The 16,597-nt window shown below is 44.1% G+C and overlaps 1 protein-coding gene across 2 annotated transcripts in view; it reads left to right on the forward strand.

Annotated features, from left to right (window-relative positions):
- The window catches only part of PLEKHD1 (pleckstrin homology and coiled-coil domain containing D1), a 55,900-nt gene that overhangs the window by 9,449 nt on the left and 29,854 nt on the right, over positions 1 to 16,597 (forward strand). The window contains exons 2-5 of one of the 2 annotated variants that reach the window (XM_043517470.1): positions 8,779 to 8,890; positions 12,553 to 12,646; positions 13,715 to 13,804; positions 14,149 to 14,225. In XM_043517470.1, coding sequence (XP_043373405.1) covers positions 13,766 to 13,804; positions 14,149 to 14,225 — 116 coding nt within the window. In that variant the 5' untranslated portion in view covers positions 8,779 to 8,890; positions 12,553 to 12,646; positions 13,715 to 13,765. The remainder of the gene's footprint in view (positions 1 to 8,778; positions 8,891 to 12,552; positions 12,647 to 13,714; positions 13,805 to 14,148; positions 14,226 to 16,597) is intronic. The other variant, XM_038407328.2, reaches the window with a different exon arrangement.

Genomic DNA, 16,597 nt, shown 5'->3' on the forward strand with positions numbered 1-16,597 from the left:
GAATCCCCTAATTATCCTTCATGTGGGAACAAATGATACGGCTAGATTCTCGCTGGAAAGTATTAAGGGAGACTATGCTAGGCTGGGGAAGACGCTTAAGGAAATTGAGGCTCAGGTGATCTTTAGTGGGATCCTTCCTGTTCCTAGAGAAGGGCAACAAAGGTGTGACAAGATTATGACTGTCAACAGATGGCTTAGGCAGTGGTGCTATAAGGAGGGCTTTGGGATGTATGGCCACTGGGAAGCATTCACAGACAGAGGACAGTTCTCTCGGGATGGACTTCATCTGAGTAGGGAAGGAAATAGACTTCTAGGATCAAGGCTGGCACAACTGATAAAGAGAGCTTTAAACTAGGAATTAGGGGGAGATGGTTGGGAGATGTCCAGGTAATCTCCATGCCAGATTTTAGCATTGAGAGGGAAGAAGACGAAGTAAGAAAGGATATAGCCGTGGGTAGGAGAATGTATATAAGGAGCGAGGGCGGTGTGGATACTAGTCTAATAGGTTATACTGGCTGTAGAATGACTGTGCCTAATAGGGTACAAAATGTGAGCGAGGCCAAACAGCAAAAATTAAGATGTTTGTACACCAATGCGAGGAGCCTAGGTAACAAAATGGAGGAACCAGAGCTACTGGTGCAGGAAGTGAAACCAGATATTATAGGGATAACAGAAACATGGTGGAATAGTAGTCATAACTGGACTACAGGTATTGAAGGGTATGTGCTCTTTAGGAAAGACAGAAACAAAGGTAAAGGGGGTGGAGTAGCATTGTATATCAATGATGAGGTAGAATGTAAAGAAATAAGAAGTGATGCAATGGATAAGACAGAGTCCGTCTGGGCAAAAATTACATTGGGGAAGATAACTAGTAAAGCCTCTCCTACGATAGTGCTTGGGGTGTGCTATAGACCTCCGGGATCTAATTTGGATATGGATAGAGCCCTTTTTAATGTTTTTAATAAAGTAAATACTAATAGAAACTGCGTGATCATGGGAGACTTTACCTTCCCAGATATAGACTGGAGGACCAGTGCTAGTAATAATAATAGGGCTCAGATTTTCCTAGATGTGATAGCTGATGGATTCCTTCATCAAGTAGTTGCTGAACCGACTAGAGGGGATGCCATTTTAGATTTAATTTTGGTGAGTAGCAAGGACCTCATAGAAGAAATGGTTGTAGAGGACAATCTTGGCTCAAGTGATCATGAGCTAATTCAGTTCAAACTAAATGGAAGGATTAACAAAAATAAATCTCCAACTAGAGTTTTTGATTTCAAAAGGGCTGACTTTCAAAAATTAGGGAAATTAGTTAGGGAAGTGGATTGGACTGAAGAATTTATGGATCTAAAGGCAGAGGAGGCCTGGGATTACTTTAAATCAAAGCTGCAGAAGCTATCGGAAGCCTGCATCCCAAGAAAGGGGAAAAAATTCATATGAAGGAGTTGTAGACCAAGCTGGATGAGCAAGCATCTTAGAGAGGTGATTAAGAAGAAGCAGAAAGCATACAGGGAGTGGAAGATGGGAGGGATCAGCAAGGAAAGCTACCTAATTGAGGTCAGAACATGTAGGGATAAAGTGAGACAGGCTAAAAGTCGAGTAGAGTTGGACCTTGCAAAGGAAATTAAAACCAATAGTAAAAGGTTCTATAGCCATATAAATAAGATGAAAACTAAGAAAGAAGAAGTGGGGCCGCTAAACTCTGAGGATGGAGTGGAGGTTAAAGATAATCTAGGCATGGCCATCTAGCCAATATCTAAACAAATACTTTGTCTCGGCCTTTAATAAGGCTAAAGAGGATCTTAGGGATAATGGTAGCATGACAAATGGGAATGAGGATATAGAGGTAGATATTACCATATCTGAGGTAGAAGCGAAACTGAAACAGCTTAATGGGACTAAATCGGGGGGCCCAGACAATCTTCATCCAATAATATTAAAGGAATTAAAGGAATGGTGAAACACTGGAATGCGTTACCTAGGGAGGTGGTAGAATCTCCTTCCTTAGAGGTTTTTAAGGTCAGGCTTGACAAAGCCCTGGCTGGGATGATTTAACTGGGACTTGGTCCTGCTTTGAGCAGGGGGTTGGACTAGATGACCTTCTGGGGTCCCTTCCAACCCTGATATTCTATGATTCTATGATTCTATGAATTGGCACCTGAAATTTATAAGCCCATTAGCAAGAATTTTTAATGAATCTGTAAACTTAGGAGTAGTACCGAATGATTGGAGTTCATTGGAGCTAATATAGTTCCTATTTTTAAGAAAGGAAAAAAAAGTGAACCGGGTAACTACGGGCCAGTTAGTTTGACATCTGTAGTATGCAAGGTCCTGGAAAAAATTTTGAAGGAGAAATTAGTTAAGGACATTGAAGTCAATGGTAAATGGGACAAAATACAACATGGTTTTACAAAAGGTAGATCGTGCCAAACCAACCTAATCTCCTTTTTTGAAAAAGTAACAGATTTTTTAGATAAAGGAAATGCAGTGGATCTAATTTACCTAGATTTCAGTAAGGCATTTGATACTGTGCCACATGGAGAATTATTAATTAAATTGGAGAAGATGGGGATCAATATGAACATCAAAAGGTGGATAAGGAATTGGTTAAAGGGGAGACTGCAACGGGTCCTACTGAAAGGCGAACTGTCAGGTTGGAGGGAGGTTACCAGTGGAGTTCCTCAGGGATCGGTTTTGGGACCAATCTTATTTAATCTTTTTATTACTGACCTTGGCACAAAAAGTGGGAGTGTGCTAATAAAGTTTGCAGATGATACAAAGCTGGGAGGTATTGCCAATTCGGAGAAGGATCGGGATATTATACAGGAGGATCTGGATGACCTTGTAAACTGGAGTAATAGTAATAGGATGAAATTTAATAGTGAGAAGTGTAAGGTTATGCATTTAGGGATTAATAACAAGAATTTTAGTTATAAGTTGGGGATGCATCAATTAGAAGTAACAGAAGAGGAGAAGGACCTTGGAGTATTGGTTGATCAAAGGATGACTATGAGCTGCCAATGTGATATGGCTGTGAAAAAAGCTAATGCGGTTTTGGGATGCATTAGGAGAGGCATTTCCAATAGGGATAAGGAGGTTTTAGTACCATTATACAAGGCACTGGTGAGACCTCACCTAGAATACTGTGTGCAGTTCTGGTCTCCCATGTTTAAAAAGGATGAATTCAAACTGGAGCAAGTACAGAGAAGGGCTACTAGGATGATCCGAGGAATAGAAAACTTGCCTTATGAAAGGAGACTTAAGGAGCTTGGCTTGTTTAGCCTAACTAAAAGAAGGTTGGGGGAGATATGATTGCTCTCTATAAATATATCAGAGGGATAAATTACAGGAGAGGGAGAGGAATTATTTAAGCTCAGCACCAATGTGGACACAAGAACAAATGGGTATAAACTGGCCAACAGGAAGTTTAGACTTGAAATTAGACGAAGGTTTCTAACCATCAAAGGAGTGAAGTTTTGGAATAGCCTTCCAAGGGAAGCAGTGGGGGCAAAAGATCTATCTGGTTTTAAGATTCTACTCGATAAGTTTATGGAGGAGATGGTATGATGGGATAATGTGATTTTGGTAAGTAATTGATCTTTAAATATTCAGGGTAAATAGGACTAATCCCCTGAGATGGGATATTAGATGGATGGGGTCTGAGTTACCCAGGAAAGAATTTTCTGTAGTATCTGGCTGGTGAATCTTGCCATATGCTCAGGGTTTAGCTGATCGCCATATTTGGGGGTAGGAAAGGAATTTTCCTCCAGGGCAGATTGGAGAGGCCCTGGAGGTTTTTCGCCTTCCTCTGTAGCATGGGGCATGGGTGACTTGAGGGAGGCTTCTCTGCTCCTTGAAGTCTTTAAACCATGATTTGAGGACTTCAATAGCTCAGACATGGGTGAGGTTTTTCGTAGGAGTGGGTGGGTGAGATTCTGTGGCCTGCACTGTGCAGGAGGTCGGACTAGATGATCAGAATGGTCCCTTCTGACCTTAGTATCTATGAATCTATAAGGTCGTTAATGGGTCTTGGAGATTGAACTCCCCTCTCCTCATTGGACATGGTCCCTCCAGCTCAGGAGTCAGGTTTGAGCGGAAGTGGGGTTGAGAAGTGCTGTTGTTCTTGTAGCTGCTCTGTGGATAAACAGAAGCCATCAGTTTTCAGCGCTCTCATCAGCTCTGAAAATCACAGGCAACCTGCACGGTGATTTTTTTTTTTAAAAAGTGTTACTTAAAAGCACACTAAAAGAAAAGGAGTACTTGTGGCACCTTAGAGACTAACAAATTTATTAGAGCATAAGCTTTCGTGAGCTACAGCTCACTTCATCGGCTACTCTGAAACCTGTCATTAAAAGCACACTGTGGATGTCCAAATGTATATGCTGCAAGGACTGATTTTCACTGTGTGGCTGCCCTGAAAAGGACTGCCACAGCGGGCTCCCCACCCTGGAGGAAGAGGGAAAAATGTTCATCAAAAGCCCCCCCTTCTTGGTGCGTTATTTCGGTGATCCGTGCACCTGTTCCCCATAGCATGGCCTTCACCGCGGTCCCCTTCTCCAGCTGGAACTCACCAGCATATAAGACAGACAAGGAAAGTCTATAACTATCCCGAGGGCAGAAGAAATTACAGATGCTGCTGCCTCCAAGTTAACTTGTTTTTCAGGCCACCACTGTCCAAGTGTTCCTCGGATAGCCTCAGGGAATGCAAATCATATTGGTCCAGCATCTGGGACTTGCTATATTTAATCCTGGACCAGTGCCAAAAAAGCACTGCTGGACCAGTGATGGTTTTAAAGTCTGATGAGCCTGATACTTAGTGTGTGGCACGTTATCTCCTCAAAACGCTTCACAGACATTCACTAATCAACCTCATTAGCCATCAGTGTTAGAAAAAAGGCACTTTGTCAGCAGAGATCAGGGGCCTCAGCTTCTGAATGGGATGTAGCTTTGCTTTCTGATCCTAGAAGAGCACAATGCCTCTGACCTTCACCTGAGTCTCATAACTCTGATTACTATAATTTCTTCTCCTTCTCTACTTTAATTGCAACATGATTTCAGTAGCTGTTACCTTGAGATTGGTTCCAGCTGCCATATTTGTTTCTAGCTCCAGCCAATCTGAGAGCTGGGCATGCGGATTCCAAGTGACATAAAACAACCGGGTCAAATTCTTCTTTCAGTGACATTGATGTGCAAGGGGAACCTGGCTCGCTGAGCCTAATTCAACCCTGGTGTAACACAAGTGAATTCAGTAAAGTCACACTTGGGAGAAATATAGCCAATTGTTTCTGACATTTGTAGTATGGACCTAATGCTGGAGATATGATTTTAGGGACTCATCTACTGTAACCTACAGGGGTGGATTTAAAAGAGAGGTTCTGCAGGCAAATGGCATGAGGGGCCCAATAGCAGAGTGTTACATTTGGGGGATAGGGAGCCAAAGAGCCCGAGGTGACTAAACGGATACAAAGGGTGAATGTTTCCATTGTGCAATATTTCCTGCTTTTCGTTTGTTCCATTCTCTTCTCTCCTGTCCCTCACCTTCCCTTTCATTCTCCTGACAGTCTGTCTGTCTCCCTTCCTGCTCCTCCCACAATCTTGTCCTGTCTCTTCACCACCCCCTCTTTCCCTCCCATTCCCCAAGATGCCCCTACCTACTTCCTACGCTCATTCTGTGTCTCTCAGCTCTCTGCTGGGTGTGTCTCTCACAGCCCCTAGGCTTCTCTGGGTCTTTCCCTCCCCTCTTCACACTGCCTTAGCCATCCTCCCCTTCAGGGTCTCTCAGGGTCCTTAAATAGTGATGTGATGACTGTGTCCTATAGGCCAACGATTATAAAGTGGCAATCTTATTGATGATAGCCTCCCTTGTAGAGAGAGACCATGAGATATGCATGTAACATGTCATGAGGTGCCCATCAATAACCCAGGCTTGAAATGGTTTTCTTTTCCTTTATTATTATTCATGTGTATTATTTATCATGGAATTCTATTTCATTTATTTATAATTCCAAATCTCCCTGGATTCTGCCAACCTCTCGGAGGCCAGGACTTTAATCCCCCAGAAGCACAGCACTGCTCAGAACTCAACTCTGTTTTCTCAGAACAAAATCTAAATCATAAGGATTATTGGGAGCACTAAGCAGCCAAAAACCTAATACTATAGAGCTTGGATTTAAAGGGGGGGCTCTGCTGACTTTTATGAATTATACGTACATAACAATAAAATGTCCTTACTTGTTTGCAAATAACACCTGATGTTGAAACTGAAATAATTTTTAAAAAATTCATGTACTTTTCACCATTTACACTGTTTGCTGCTTGCATTTTTCTTAGTGCAATAGACCACTCGATTTTGTATTTGTGGGTAGTCAGTTTCATGTTCTGATTTCCATGCGCTAGCAGAGTGTTGAAACATTTGAGCTGCAAGCCCTGCAGGAGAAGATATGTTTAAAATATATTTTTTTAAAATTGTTGCGGAAGTAGTGCGAGATCCAAATCAGGCATCGAGTCCTCACAGTGCTAGACACTGTAGAAACCTGTAATAATGGGTTGGATCACAGAAACCCCCTTTTGGACTGCCACCTGATGTGCCAAGACTACCTCTGAGCCCGTTTTCCCTGGCAGCTTGGGACTTCAGTGCCCTGCCTGGTTTGAGTCAGACACTCTAGCCTGCTACAAACACAGACCCAGGTCTGAACAACATCCCCCAAAAACTGCAGGCTTAACTGAAAACAGTTTAAGTGTTCCTGTCTTCAACACTCAGATGCCCAGCTCCCAATGGGGTCCAAACCCCAAATAAATCCGTTTTACCCAGTATAAAGCTTGCACAGGGTAAACTCATAAATTGTTCGCCCTCTATAACACTGATAGAGAGAGATGCACAGCTGTTTTCCCTAATTAATACATTAATTATTAATATTAATTAATACATACTCTGGGTATTAATACATACTCTGGGTTAATTAATAAATAAAAAGTGATTTTATTAAATACAAAAAGTAGGATTTAAGTGGTTCCAAGTAATAACAGACAGAACAAACTGAATTACCAAGCAAAATAAAATAAAACACGCAAATCTAAGTCTAATACATTAAGAAACTGATTACAGATGAAATCTCACCCTCAGAGATGTTTCAAAAAGCTTCTATCACAGACTCGACGCCTTCCTAGTCTGGGCACAATCCTTTCCCCTTGTACAATCCTTATTCCAGCTCAAGTGGTAACTAGGGGATTTCTCATGATTGCAGCCCCCTTTGTTAAAAGAAAAGGAGTACTTGTGGCACCTTAGAGACTAAGGTGCCACAAGTACTCCTTTTCTTTTTGCGAATACAGACTAACACGGCTGCTACTCTGAAGCCCCCTTTGTTCTGTTCCACCCCTTATATAGCTTTGGCACAACGCGGGAATCTTTTGTCTCTCTGGGTCCTCACCTCTCCTCCTAAATGGAAAAGCACCAGGTTTAAGATGGATTCCAGTACCAGGACCCCAAGCCTTCATTCCTCCCAGCCTGACTCACAGAAAGGCCTGCAAGCAAACGGAGCCATCCACAGTCAATTATCCTGGTTCATGGGAGCCATATAGGTGAGGTTTTTCGTAGGAGTGGGTGGGTGAGATTCTGTGGCCTGCGTTGTGCAGGAGGTCGGACTAGATGATCAGAATGGTCCCTTCTGACCTTAGTATCTATGAATCAAGATTCCAAACCACCATTAATGGCCCACACTTTGTATAACTACACTAGGCCCTCAGTTATATTTCATATTTCTAGTTTCAGACACAAGAATGATTCCTACATACAAATAGGATGACCACAGTCAGTAGATTATAAGCTTTGTAATGATACCTTACAAGACATCTTTTGCATGAAGCATATTCCAGATACATTATATTCACACTCATTCACATATTTTCATAAAATCACATAGAGTGCAACGCCACACCCTGACCTAAAGAGCTTACAGTCTGGGTTAATGATCAAGGGTAACAGATGGATGAAACAACAAATAGCTAGGATGCTGGCATGTAGTGGAGAGGGACAAAGGACTGGGGCAAAGATCTTTGGGATCAAAACTAGCTAGTCATCTGGTATGGATATTTCTGATGTCTTGCCTGGGCACCACGACAGGCACTTTAGAGTTAGCAAAGTAGAATGAATCCCTGGGTGCCAGCAGGTCTGGAGCTGCTGCAGCAGTAAATGCTGATGCATTTTCCATTAGTGTAAATGTATTGGAAAATCCCATCACCCAGAGGTGAAACCTGAATGGAACCACTGCATCAGGAGGGAGTCACACAGAGCCATGTTCAGCTTTGGCAAATGGGCTTTGATCTTTTTGAAACAGTAATGGCAAAGAGTGCTAGAGGCAAGAGTGCTCAGCTCCCTCCCTTCTCTGAGTCTCTCAGTCCCTCCCTATGCTGTCCCTAGGGATTAGTATAAACCCTGGTCCTGACATGGGTCAGGAGGTAACACATGGGGTACACCTGAGGTTTCTAGAGACACCTGTGAGGGTGTTGTCAAGATCCACCGAAAGTGCGGTGAGCCAGCTGGGCAGTCCAGCATCTAGCACATCTTGGGCACAACTATAACACAAAAATAATCATTATCAGGATAAGCCTGAGATCTTTAGAAATACTGAGGGAAGAGAAAACATTTAATCCTTTGTCATTTCTTACTGGCCTCAGGACTGAGATTTTCCGGTTTCAAGATGTTTCTTACGCCACTTCTTGTGCAGTTTAATTTAATCTCACTCAGTGAAGGCCCTTGTTTTTTCTAATTCTAATTTGCAGGTAGCCTATTAAATGCTTGCACTCCAAGCACAAGAGAGAAGAACCTAATAAGAAGAGCAGCGAAGATATTAAATGAGCAACTTTAGAAAACAGTTCAGAGGTCAGCACCGAGGTGCTGTGCTGGTTCTGTGAGAGCGTGTGCTAAATGCCTTGCCCATACATAGCCATCTGTTAGCTAGTGTACAACAAAGCATTGACAGCGGCTACAGATCAGGCCAGCCATCACTTTATCAGCTGGAGGAATGGTGTTGCTAAGGCTCCTCTGAGGAGTAAATTGAGAAATTAGTAACTGCTTGGAGGGGAACAGGTGCATGAGAATGAAGCGGTGGTCAACAGGTTCTGTTCAGATGATTTGTTGTAGAGAGAGCTATGCCCCTTCTTTGACCCTATGATCAGTAAGCAGTGAGTTTACCCTGAGTGGTGCTCTTAGATCTAGAGAGATACTGCTGGGCTGAGTGCAGGAGCAGGTGCTTGTATGGGGAACAGAATGCAGAGCAGCCAGCCAGCCCTGAGGCTCTGGGAGTGTGAATCAAAAGGGCTATGTTTTGTTAATGCAGCAAACTGCCTTCACCTTGCCTAACTCTGGAAATGCACACAGTCCAAAATATACTCCTGGGCAGGAGTGGCTGGAGTCTGAGGTTTGGCAAGCCTCTCAAACTGTTTGTTACGTTCACAAAACTTTTGGGTGTAAAGCCAGGGCACTGACCCACTGGCCACTGTTAAAGATCACCTGGCACTTTTCAGAAGATGAAGCACTGACCAAATTCTGAGCTGGATAATTACATTCCGCCTAATTCAAAATTATCTCTGCAATTTCAGTGCGGTAGGAGATTATTGTTCACTTGGTGTCTTAAACGGCTGCATAGTGTTGCTGGGCTGTCCTGTACTAGGACACGGCTGCTTAGTTCCACCTGATAGACGTCTGCATTGCAGTGGTGGGCTGAGTGTGTTAAATAGGAGCTGCCATTCTGGATCAGAGTCATTGTCCATCTAGCCCAGGATCCGGTCTCTGATACTGGCCAGCACCCAATGCTTCAGAGGAAGGTGCAAGAATTGTGCAAAGAATGCAATTATTAATTATTATTATTATTTATTATTTAACAGGCCTATGATGCTTGGGATCCTCTCCTCTTTACACTAGAGGGAGGGGTAAAATGGGTCCCAGTTGGATCCACCCCTTCCCCAACACAGAACCGTGTAGGGGAGACCCCACACACAGTGTGAGGGCAGTAGTGTCCAGGGGGTGCCTCCCCCATGTGTCTTTGGAGAAAAACCACAGAGGGAATCCAGCCAGACTCCAGCTGGCAGGGGCAGAAGAGGCTAAAGCAGGGACCTCTGGACATTCAGAGAACTTTCTACAGTGTTGACTGGGCTTTCTCTGTCCCTGTCCTGATTGGCTGTTTGCTCCAAACCTTCTTCTCCATGCTCCCCCCACCCGTCTCTTCACCCTCAGCTTCATTCCACACCTGCCCCTCTCACCACCTCCTTCCCTGTCCCATCCCCCTCACCTCTACCCTTCCCTTCTCTTTTTTCCATTTAGTTGATCCCCTCCTAACACACTCCCCCCACAATAAAATCAGTCTTGGCACTAACATGCCATTTGCTGCCATCACATTATTCACTCTGTCTGTGTCCTGCCCCTTCCTCCATCCTGTTTGTCTTGACTATTTAGATTGTAAGCTTGTCAAGGAAGGGATTGTGTGTTGCTCTCTGTCTGTACAGCACCTAGCACAATGGATTCCCATCTTGTTTGGCTCTTACAATAAACATTATTAATATTATTATTATTAATATTAACATAATAATAAACATTATTATTCATAAAAATCAGTATGGGATTAGCCTGCCCATAGGGGGAAGTTTCTTCCTGACCCCTCTCTGTTAGTGGCTGGTTTATGCCCTGACACATGCGAGGTTATAATGCTTCTCATTTTTTTTAATCCTGTCTAATGGAACTCAGGAATATTTTCATTATTCATATAAATATCTAATTCTTTTTTTGAATTTTACGAAGCTCTTGGCCTCCAGACCTTGCGATAGTGACTTCCATAGGTGTGTATTGTGATGTGTAAAAACATATTTCCTCTTATCAGTTTTAAATTTGTTGCCTTTCATTTTCATCAAGGATCCCCTGATTCTTGTATAAGGAAAGGCTTACCTTCTTTGTGCCCCTAATTATTTTTTAAACTTCTGTCATGTCCCCACTAAATCTGCTCTTTGTATGGCAGTCTTTCCATGCCTCTCATCACTGGACCCCTTCTATTTCTGTTATGTCCCATGTGAGCTAGAAGAGAACTCAGTGTACCAGAGAGAGTACCATTGCTTTATAAAAGGGCCTTCTGATACTTTCAGCATTATTTTCTATCTCATTCTTTACATATGTTAACAAACATGCTAAAAGGAAATAAAATACATTTAAAAATAAATAAAGCCCTGTAACAAACAAATCAACAAATAAAGCAAACAAAAAATACCCAGTCAGAGGGGATTTTCCCCCCAAAAGGAGAAAAGCTAGAGATTCCATTAAGTCCACTAGGGATTTTGCTGTTCGGACTGTTGCATCACATTGATCACAGGGTATTGTTGAGCCATCCACAGTGATGCTTCCCTCCCACCACCCACCTCAACCACCTCTACCGGCCTCTTTCCTGAGTAGTTACATTTCAATTTGAACTGCTCATATGGCAATTAATTATTCCTTACAATGTATATTGCTTACCATGGTTTTCAACACTGGATTCCATCTGCTATCTTGTTGTCCTTTCCCTTAAGCTTGGTGGGTCCCTTGGAAGTTCCTCATGGGTTTCTCTAGATTTGACTAATCTATATAATGTTGTGTTGCAATTTTTGCCACTTCGCTGTTCACCCCTTTTTTGCAGCTTATTGATAAATGTACTGAAGAACACCAGTCCTAAGACCAGATCCTCAGCTGGTATAAAGCGACATAACTTCTCCCCTGGTATGAAATGTTGAGCCTATGTTTTACCATGTTGAAAATTGACCATTTAACCCTGTTCTTTGTGTTTTTGTTTCTTAGCCAGCTTCTGCACACTGTAGTATCTTATCTCTTAACTCATGGATCCCTAAACAGAGGGAGGCTTTTGTCAACAGCATTTTGAAAGTCCAAAAAAATTACAACTGGTGTGCCTTCATTCACAATTTTGAGGCAATGCTCAAAGAATTCTAATAGATCAGGGAGGCCTGATTTTTCCTTTACAGAAGTTGTGATGTTTTGCACGTACCATACCATGTTCATCTGGGTATAGTGAAACCTAACCAAACAGGGCAAGAAAGAGTTAATGTGATACATATTTCAGAGACTTTATTTCCTTTGTATTTCTGGATGACAAAGAATGACAACTTTGCCAGGATCTTTGCTTAGTAATTCCTGGGAAACTATCTTCCATTTTTAGTGGAGTGAGCACAGGACAGGGCACAAGGAATTTTGAAGTTCTAATCCCACTTCTAATGCTGATTCACTGGGTCAACTTCACCACTGGCATATACTACTACAACTCTATTGTCTGTGACAGTGGCCCACCCACTTATGCCAAGCATAAATTTGAGTTGCCTAGTGACCTGGAGCAAGTCACTTGACCTCTCTTTGCCTAGGTTTTTCCATGTATAGAATGGAAATAATAAAACCTTGCAGCTCAGAGAGCTGTTGTACAGGTAAATTAGGTAATGTTTGTTCAGTGCTCTGATGAAGTAAGTGCTTTTTAAAGGATGAATATTAGTAGGAATTTATTGCTTTCCTTCTCTTCCCCCTTTCAGGTTCTTCATCATCAAGGAGAGTTTTCTGCTTTACTATTCTGAGAGTGAAAAGAAGAGTTTTGAAAGCAATAAGTATTTCAATATCCATCCCAAGGTGAGCACCCCCCAGCTATTTCCTCTCTGACTCCACCTGGCAGGCGCCTCTCGCAGACACCTGGATAGCAAAACAAGCAGGTTCTCTGATTCCAGCCTTGTAATTAGATCCAGAAGAACCTCCAAGAAGCATGGGGACATGGATTAACCTCTTCTGAAAACTGAAATTAATTCAGGTTCCCTGCTACCACACCAGCTGCTTGGCAGGGTATAAATCTAACATGATACTGGATTTATACCCTGCCTTGTTTTAACGATTTTCTCATCATACCATCGATCCTGCAGCCACTTGAATAGCCTCTGCGAGGCTAGCCTGCTAATCAGGGAGTTTATAGCTTTACTCATCATCACTAATTGTAATTAATTCATAGTCACATACGTGGATTAGAAGCCCACTAAACCACACACCTGCAGCGTAGGGAAGAGGACTCAGGATCTTTCAGCTCCCTGGGCTTTATCACCTGAGCTGAAGCAGAATGTGTATTTCTGTTAGTGGTATTAGTTTTATTCTCTGTGGATCTCCAGCTTCTCCAGGACAACATAATCGCATGCACTTCAGCAGGTCTGATTCCATCCGGTACCGGGTAGCAGTGACACACTAGCCATGGGCGCATTATGGGAAACAGAATCATGTAGGGAAATAAAGTGGGGGGGGGGCTACACATGAGGACACTCCCTCCTCATTTTAGCTCTTGTCGTTATGCTCTCCAGTAGAACTTTTAGACCATTGGGAAGATCTGCACATCCCTGATAAAACAGCTCCTGTTCCCCATCGCCTACATATCCCAGCCACCAATCTCCCAGCTCAGGTAGACGGGATGAGACTCTCTTTGACATCAGCAAACGCTTCTTTTTAGTCAGCTCCAGGGAGTTCCCCTGCGGGATGTGAGGCACTCCTGCTTCTCAGGACCTCAGCATACTGCCTCCATGATGCTTCCAGCGCAGGGGAAGAGCCAGCAGCAAAAACTGGGGCTAGGAATCAGGGTCCAGTTCCTGACATTAATTGTTTATAGTTACGCCTTGTAGTAAAACTTCACTGACCCATTTAAATTCTCTGGTTCATCGCTAGGGCGTCATACCTCTGGCTGGCTGCATCGTGGAAGCCAAAGAAGAGCCCAACATGCCTTTTGCCATGAAGATCTCCCATGAGGACTTCCATGTGCGTGAACTTTTCCCTTTTCAGGTCAATGAATTTGGTGCTGGGGAAAGGTGTTGGATTGACAGCCCTGGAAATTCCTGTCCTTTGTTTTGCAACCCTCCCCGCCATGCCCCACTGCCCTCCCAGTGTGCCTCAACACCCCCACGCCCACCGACAGTCTCCATGGCACCAAAGCAGCAGAATGGGCTAACAGGAGGAAACGAGTAAATACCTGTTGCAGTGGTGGCAGTTCCTGTATTATGTCCACTCGGAACCATACTAGGGATGGGGGTTGTTTGTGCATGATGGCGGGTACGTCTGCATGTGCTCACGTCAGCATCTCTCATTTGATTCTTCTTTTCCAGGGTAATATTGTGCTGGCAGCAGAGTCAGAATTTGAGCAGGCTCAGTGGCTGGAGATGCTGCAGGAGTCTGGAAAAGTGTAAGCACCGGGGACATATTTTCATTATTTTCTTCTCTTTGAAGCATTGTGGGAGGTGCTGGGGTTTTGAGGAGAAGAAGGTCTAACAAGAGTGACAGTGTGGAAGAGTTGAGGTGCTCCTTTGTGGGTCCTCGCTTTCTGCTCCCAACAGACACCAAAACGTTTCAAAGTTCAAGTGAAGCATCCTCCATCATACTAATGTTTCACTGTGTTGCTAATACAACCCTGGTTGTGGTCAGGACTGGGAGTGACAAAATGCCACATGGCCTCTGCTGTCCTACTCCTTCTCCTCAGGTGTGGAGGTCCTTGGACTTTGAGAAAACAGTGCAATTCTGTTGTGTGTAGGGAGCAACATCCTGCTCTGGGATTATGCTTCACAGAAGCTCCCTATGCCTCAGGGAGAAGGACTTTTGGGTGAGATGGGGGCAGGATGAAGAAGAGCTAGGGGTCAAATCATGACTATGTAGATGTACCTGTCAAACTTCCCCATGGACAGGGAGCACAGGTGTCACAAAGGCTACTTCCACCCTGAGGCTTCAATTGCAGCTGTAGAATGGATCTGTGGCCTTGGGGTCCTTTTGCCCGGATCCCAGTAGGCTCAGGCTGTGCAGAGGGGGGTGTATTTAGCTCTGAAAATCAGGAAGTAAAGTAAATCTCCTGAAAGAGTCTGTTATCATAGGATTTCCCAGCCCACTTCTACAGCGTTCAATGCTATAAGTGTCTGGATGTTTGGTTGCTTATCTGGCTGGAACCTTTGAAGATTTCAGGTTTGGCCAGCACTAGCCCTAGCACATTCTCACTGCTAAGTGCCTGCAGAGGAAGTAAGCAGCTGGCTCTAACACCAACATGCTCCTCTTAGGCCTTAGCAGCAATATCAAAAGGCAGGGGCTAGGAAGGGAGCTGAGTGACGGGAACTTTCCCAAAGCACATGGGAACTTTCAGAACCTCCGGAGCCTGGTAATCAGCTATGCTTCTTAGAGGAAAGAGAGCTTTGCAGCTTTTCCTCAGGGAGCTATTACACTGGAATTATTTCTTTGAGCTCCACTAGAAAAAGGCTTCTCCTTCAGATGAGTTTATCCTAGGGTATCAGCATGTGCAGATGGGGAATGCTCATTTCTGTGAAGAGGAAAGTGTGTGTGGGGGGGAAATATCACAGTCAAGTGAAAAGTGCTACAAAGGCTCACTTTTTATTAGTGGTGACCACTCCACAAAGCACCCCGCCCAGGGCTGCAAGGAGTATCTGCCCAGCTCAACCCTAGCCCAGCATCCCCCTCTGAGCTCAGTCCTGCCCACCATCCATGAGATCTCACGCACAAGATGAGAAAAGAGGCCATCTTGTAATTTTCTCTTTGGCTTTGTCTACTCTACACTATCATTTTTGTTCCACAGTCTACACCCAGCCCTATCCCCAGTGCAGCTCCCCTTGTGCTAGCCACAGCTGGGATGCTAGTGTTGATTGGCCATTGGGTTTTTTTTTATCTCCTTGTTTTCTAACACCACTCAGCTCAGGTGTAGCTGACACGGTGGTTAATACCCCTTGAGAGCAGCACTGTGGACAGGGAAATGGGAGGGAGATTTTAACAGGAGTGCTAGTGTAGGCAAGGGGTTTGATCCCTGTATGTACTGACCAGAGATGAGCCAGGTTTGGCAGGACAAGGTGCAAGATATGCCAGACCTGAGGCAGATCTCTGTGACCTACATAGTGTACCTGGGGGTGGAAGGGTTTGGCTGCTGGAGAGGATGAGGGGACCAAATTCAGCCTTAGTGTAAATAGGAGGATTTTTGTAGAGCTGCACTCACTTACATCAATGTTGAATTTAGCCCTGGGACTTTTCTTGCTGGGAGACAGGTAGCTTTACCTTTCAGCATGCGGGTAGGAACATGGTAGGGGTGGCTGTGGGCACAGGCTGAGAGGGGCACTAATAAAGAGAGGGCTCCCAAAAGGATAAGGCCCTGTGTGCTTTCAGCTTCATCCCATGCCTAGAACCAGCCATGTTCCAGGCCCCGACTCTGTTCCTCCAACCCCTTGTGTTTGACACAGAAGCTGATCCAGCTGCTGGCACATTTCTAGCATTGCAGCAGGGTAACCCACTGTGCTGGATGACAATAGGCTTGTGGCCTCTGTCTTGCCTCTCCATGCACCATCGCTGCAGGAAGGATTTGGCTCCAGCATTCACCTAATCACTTTCGATGTGTATGTAAGTGAAGGAGAGAGGAGATAATGTGACTTGTGTTAGCAAGGTCGGGAGTGGAGCTGAGCAACAGCGAAAAAAGTGCAGACTGGCCAGTAAATTGAGCAGTGATGAAAGGGAAAGTTAAAAGGACACTGTTTGAGTCATTTAGGCACCACATTTTACTGCCCTTTTGTTCCT

Source organism: Dermochelys coriacea, chromosome 6, assembly GCF_009764565.3.
Source record: "Dermochelys coriacea isolate rDerCor1 chromosome 6, rDerCor1.pri.v4, whole genome shotgun sequence".
Lineage (NCBI taxonomy): Eukaryota > Metazoa > Chordata > Testudines > Dermochelyidae > Dermochelys > Dermochelys coriacea.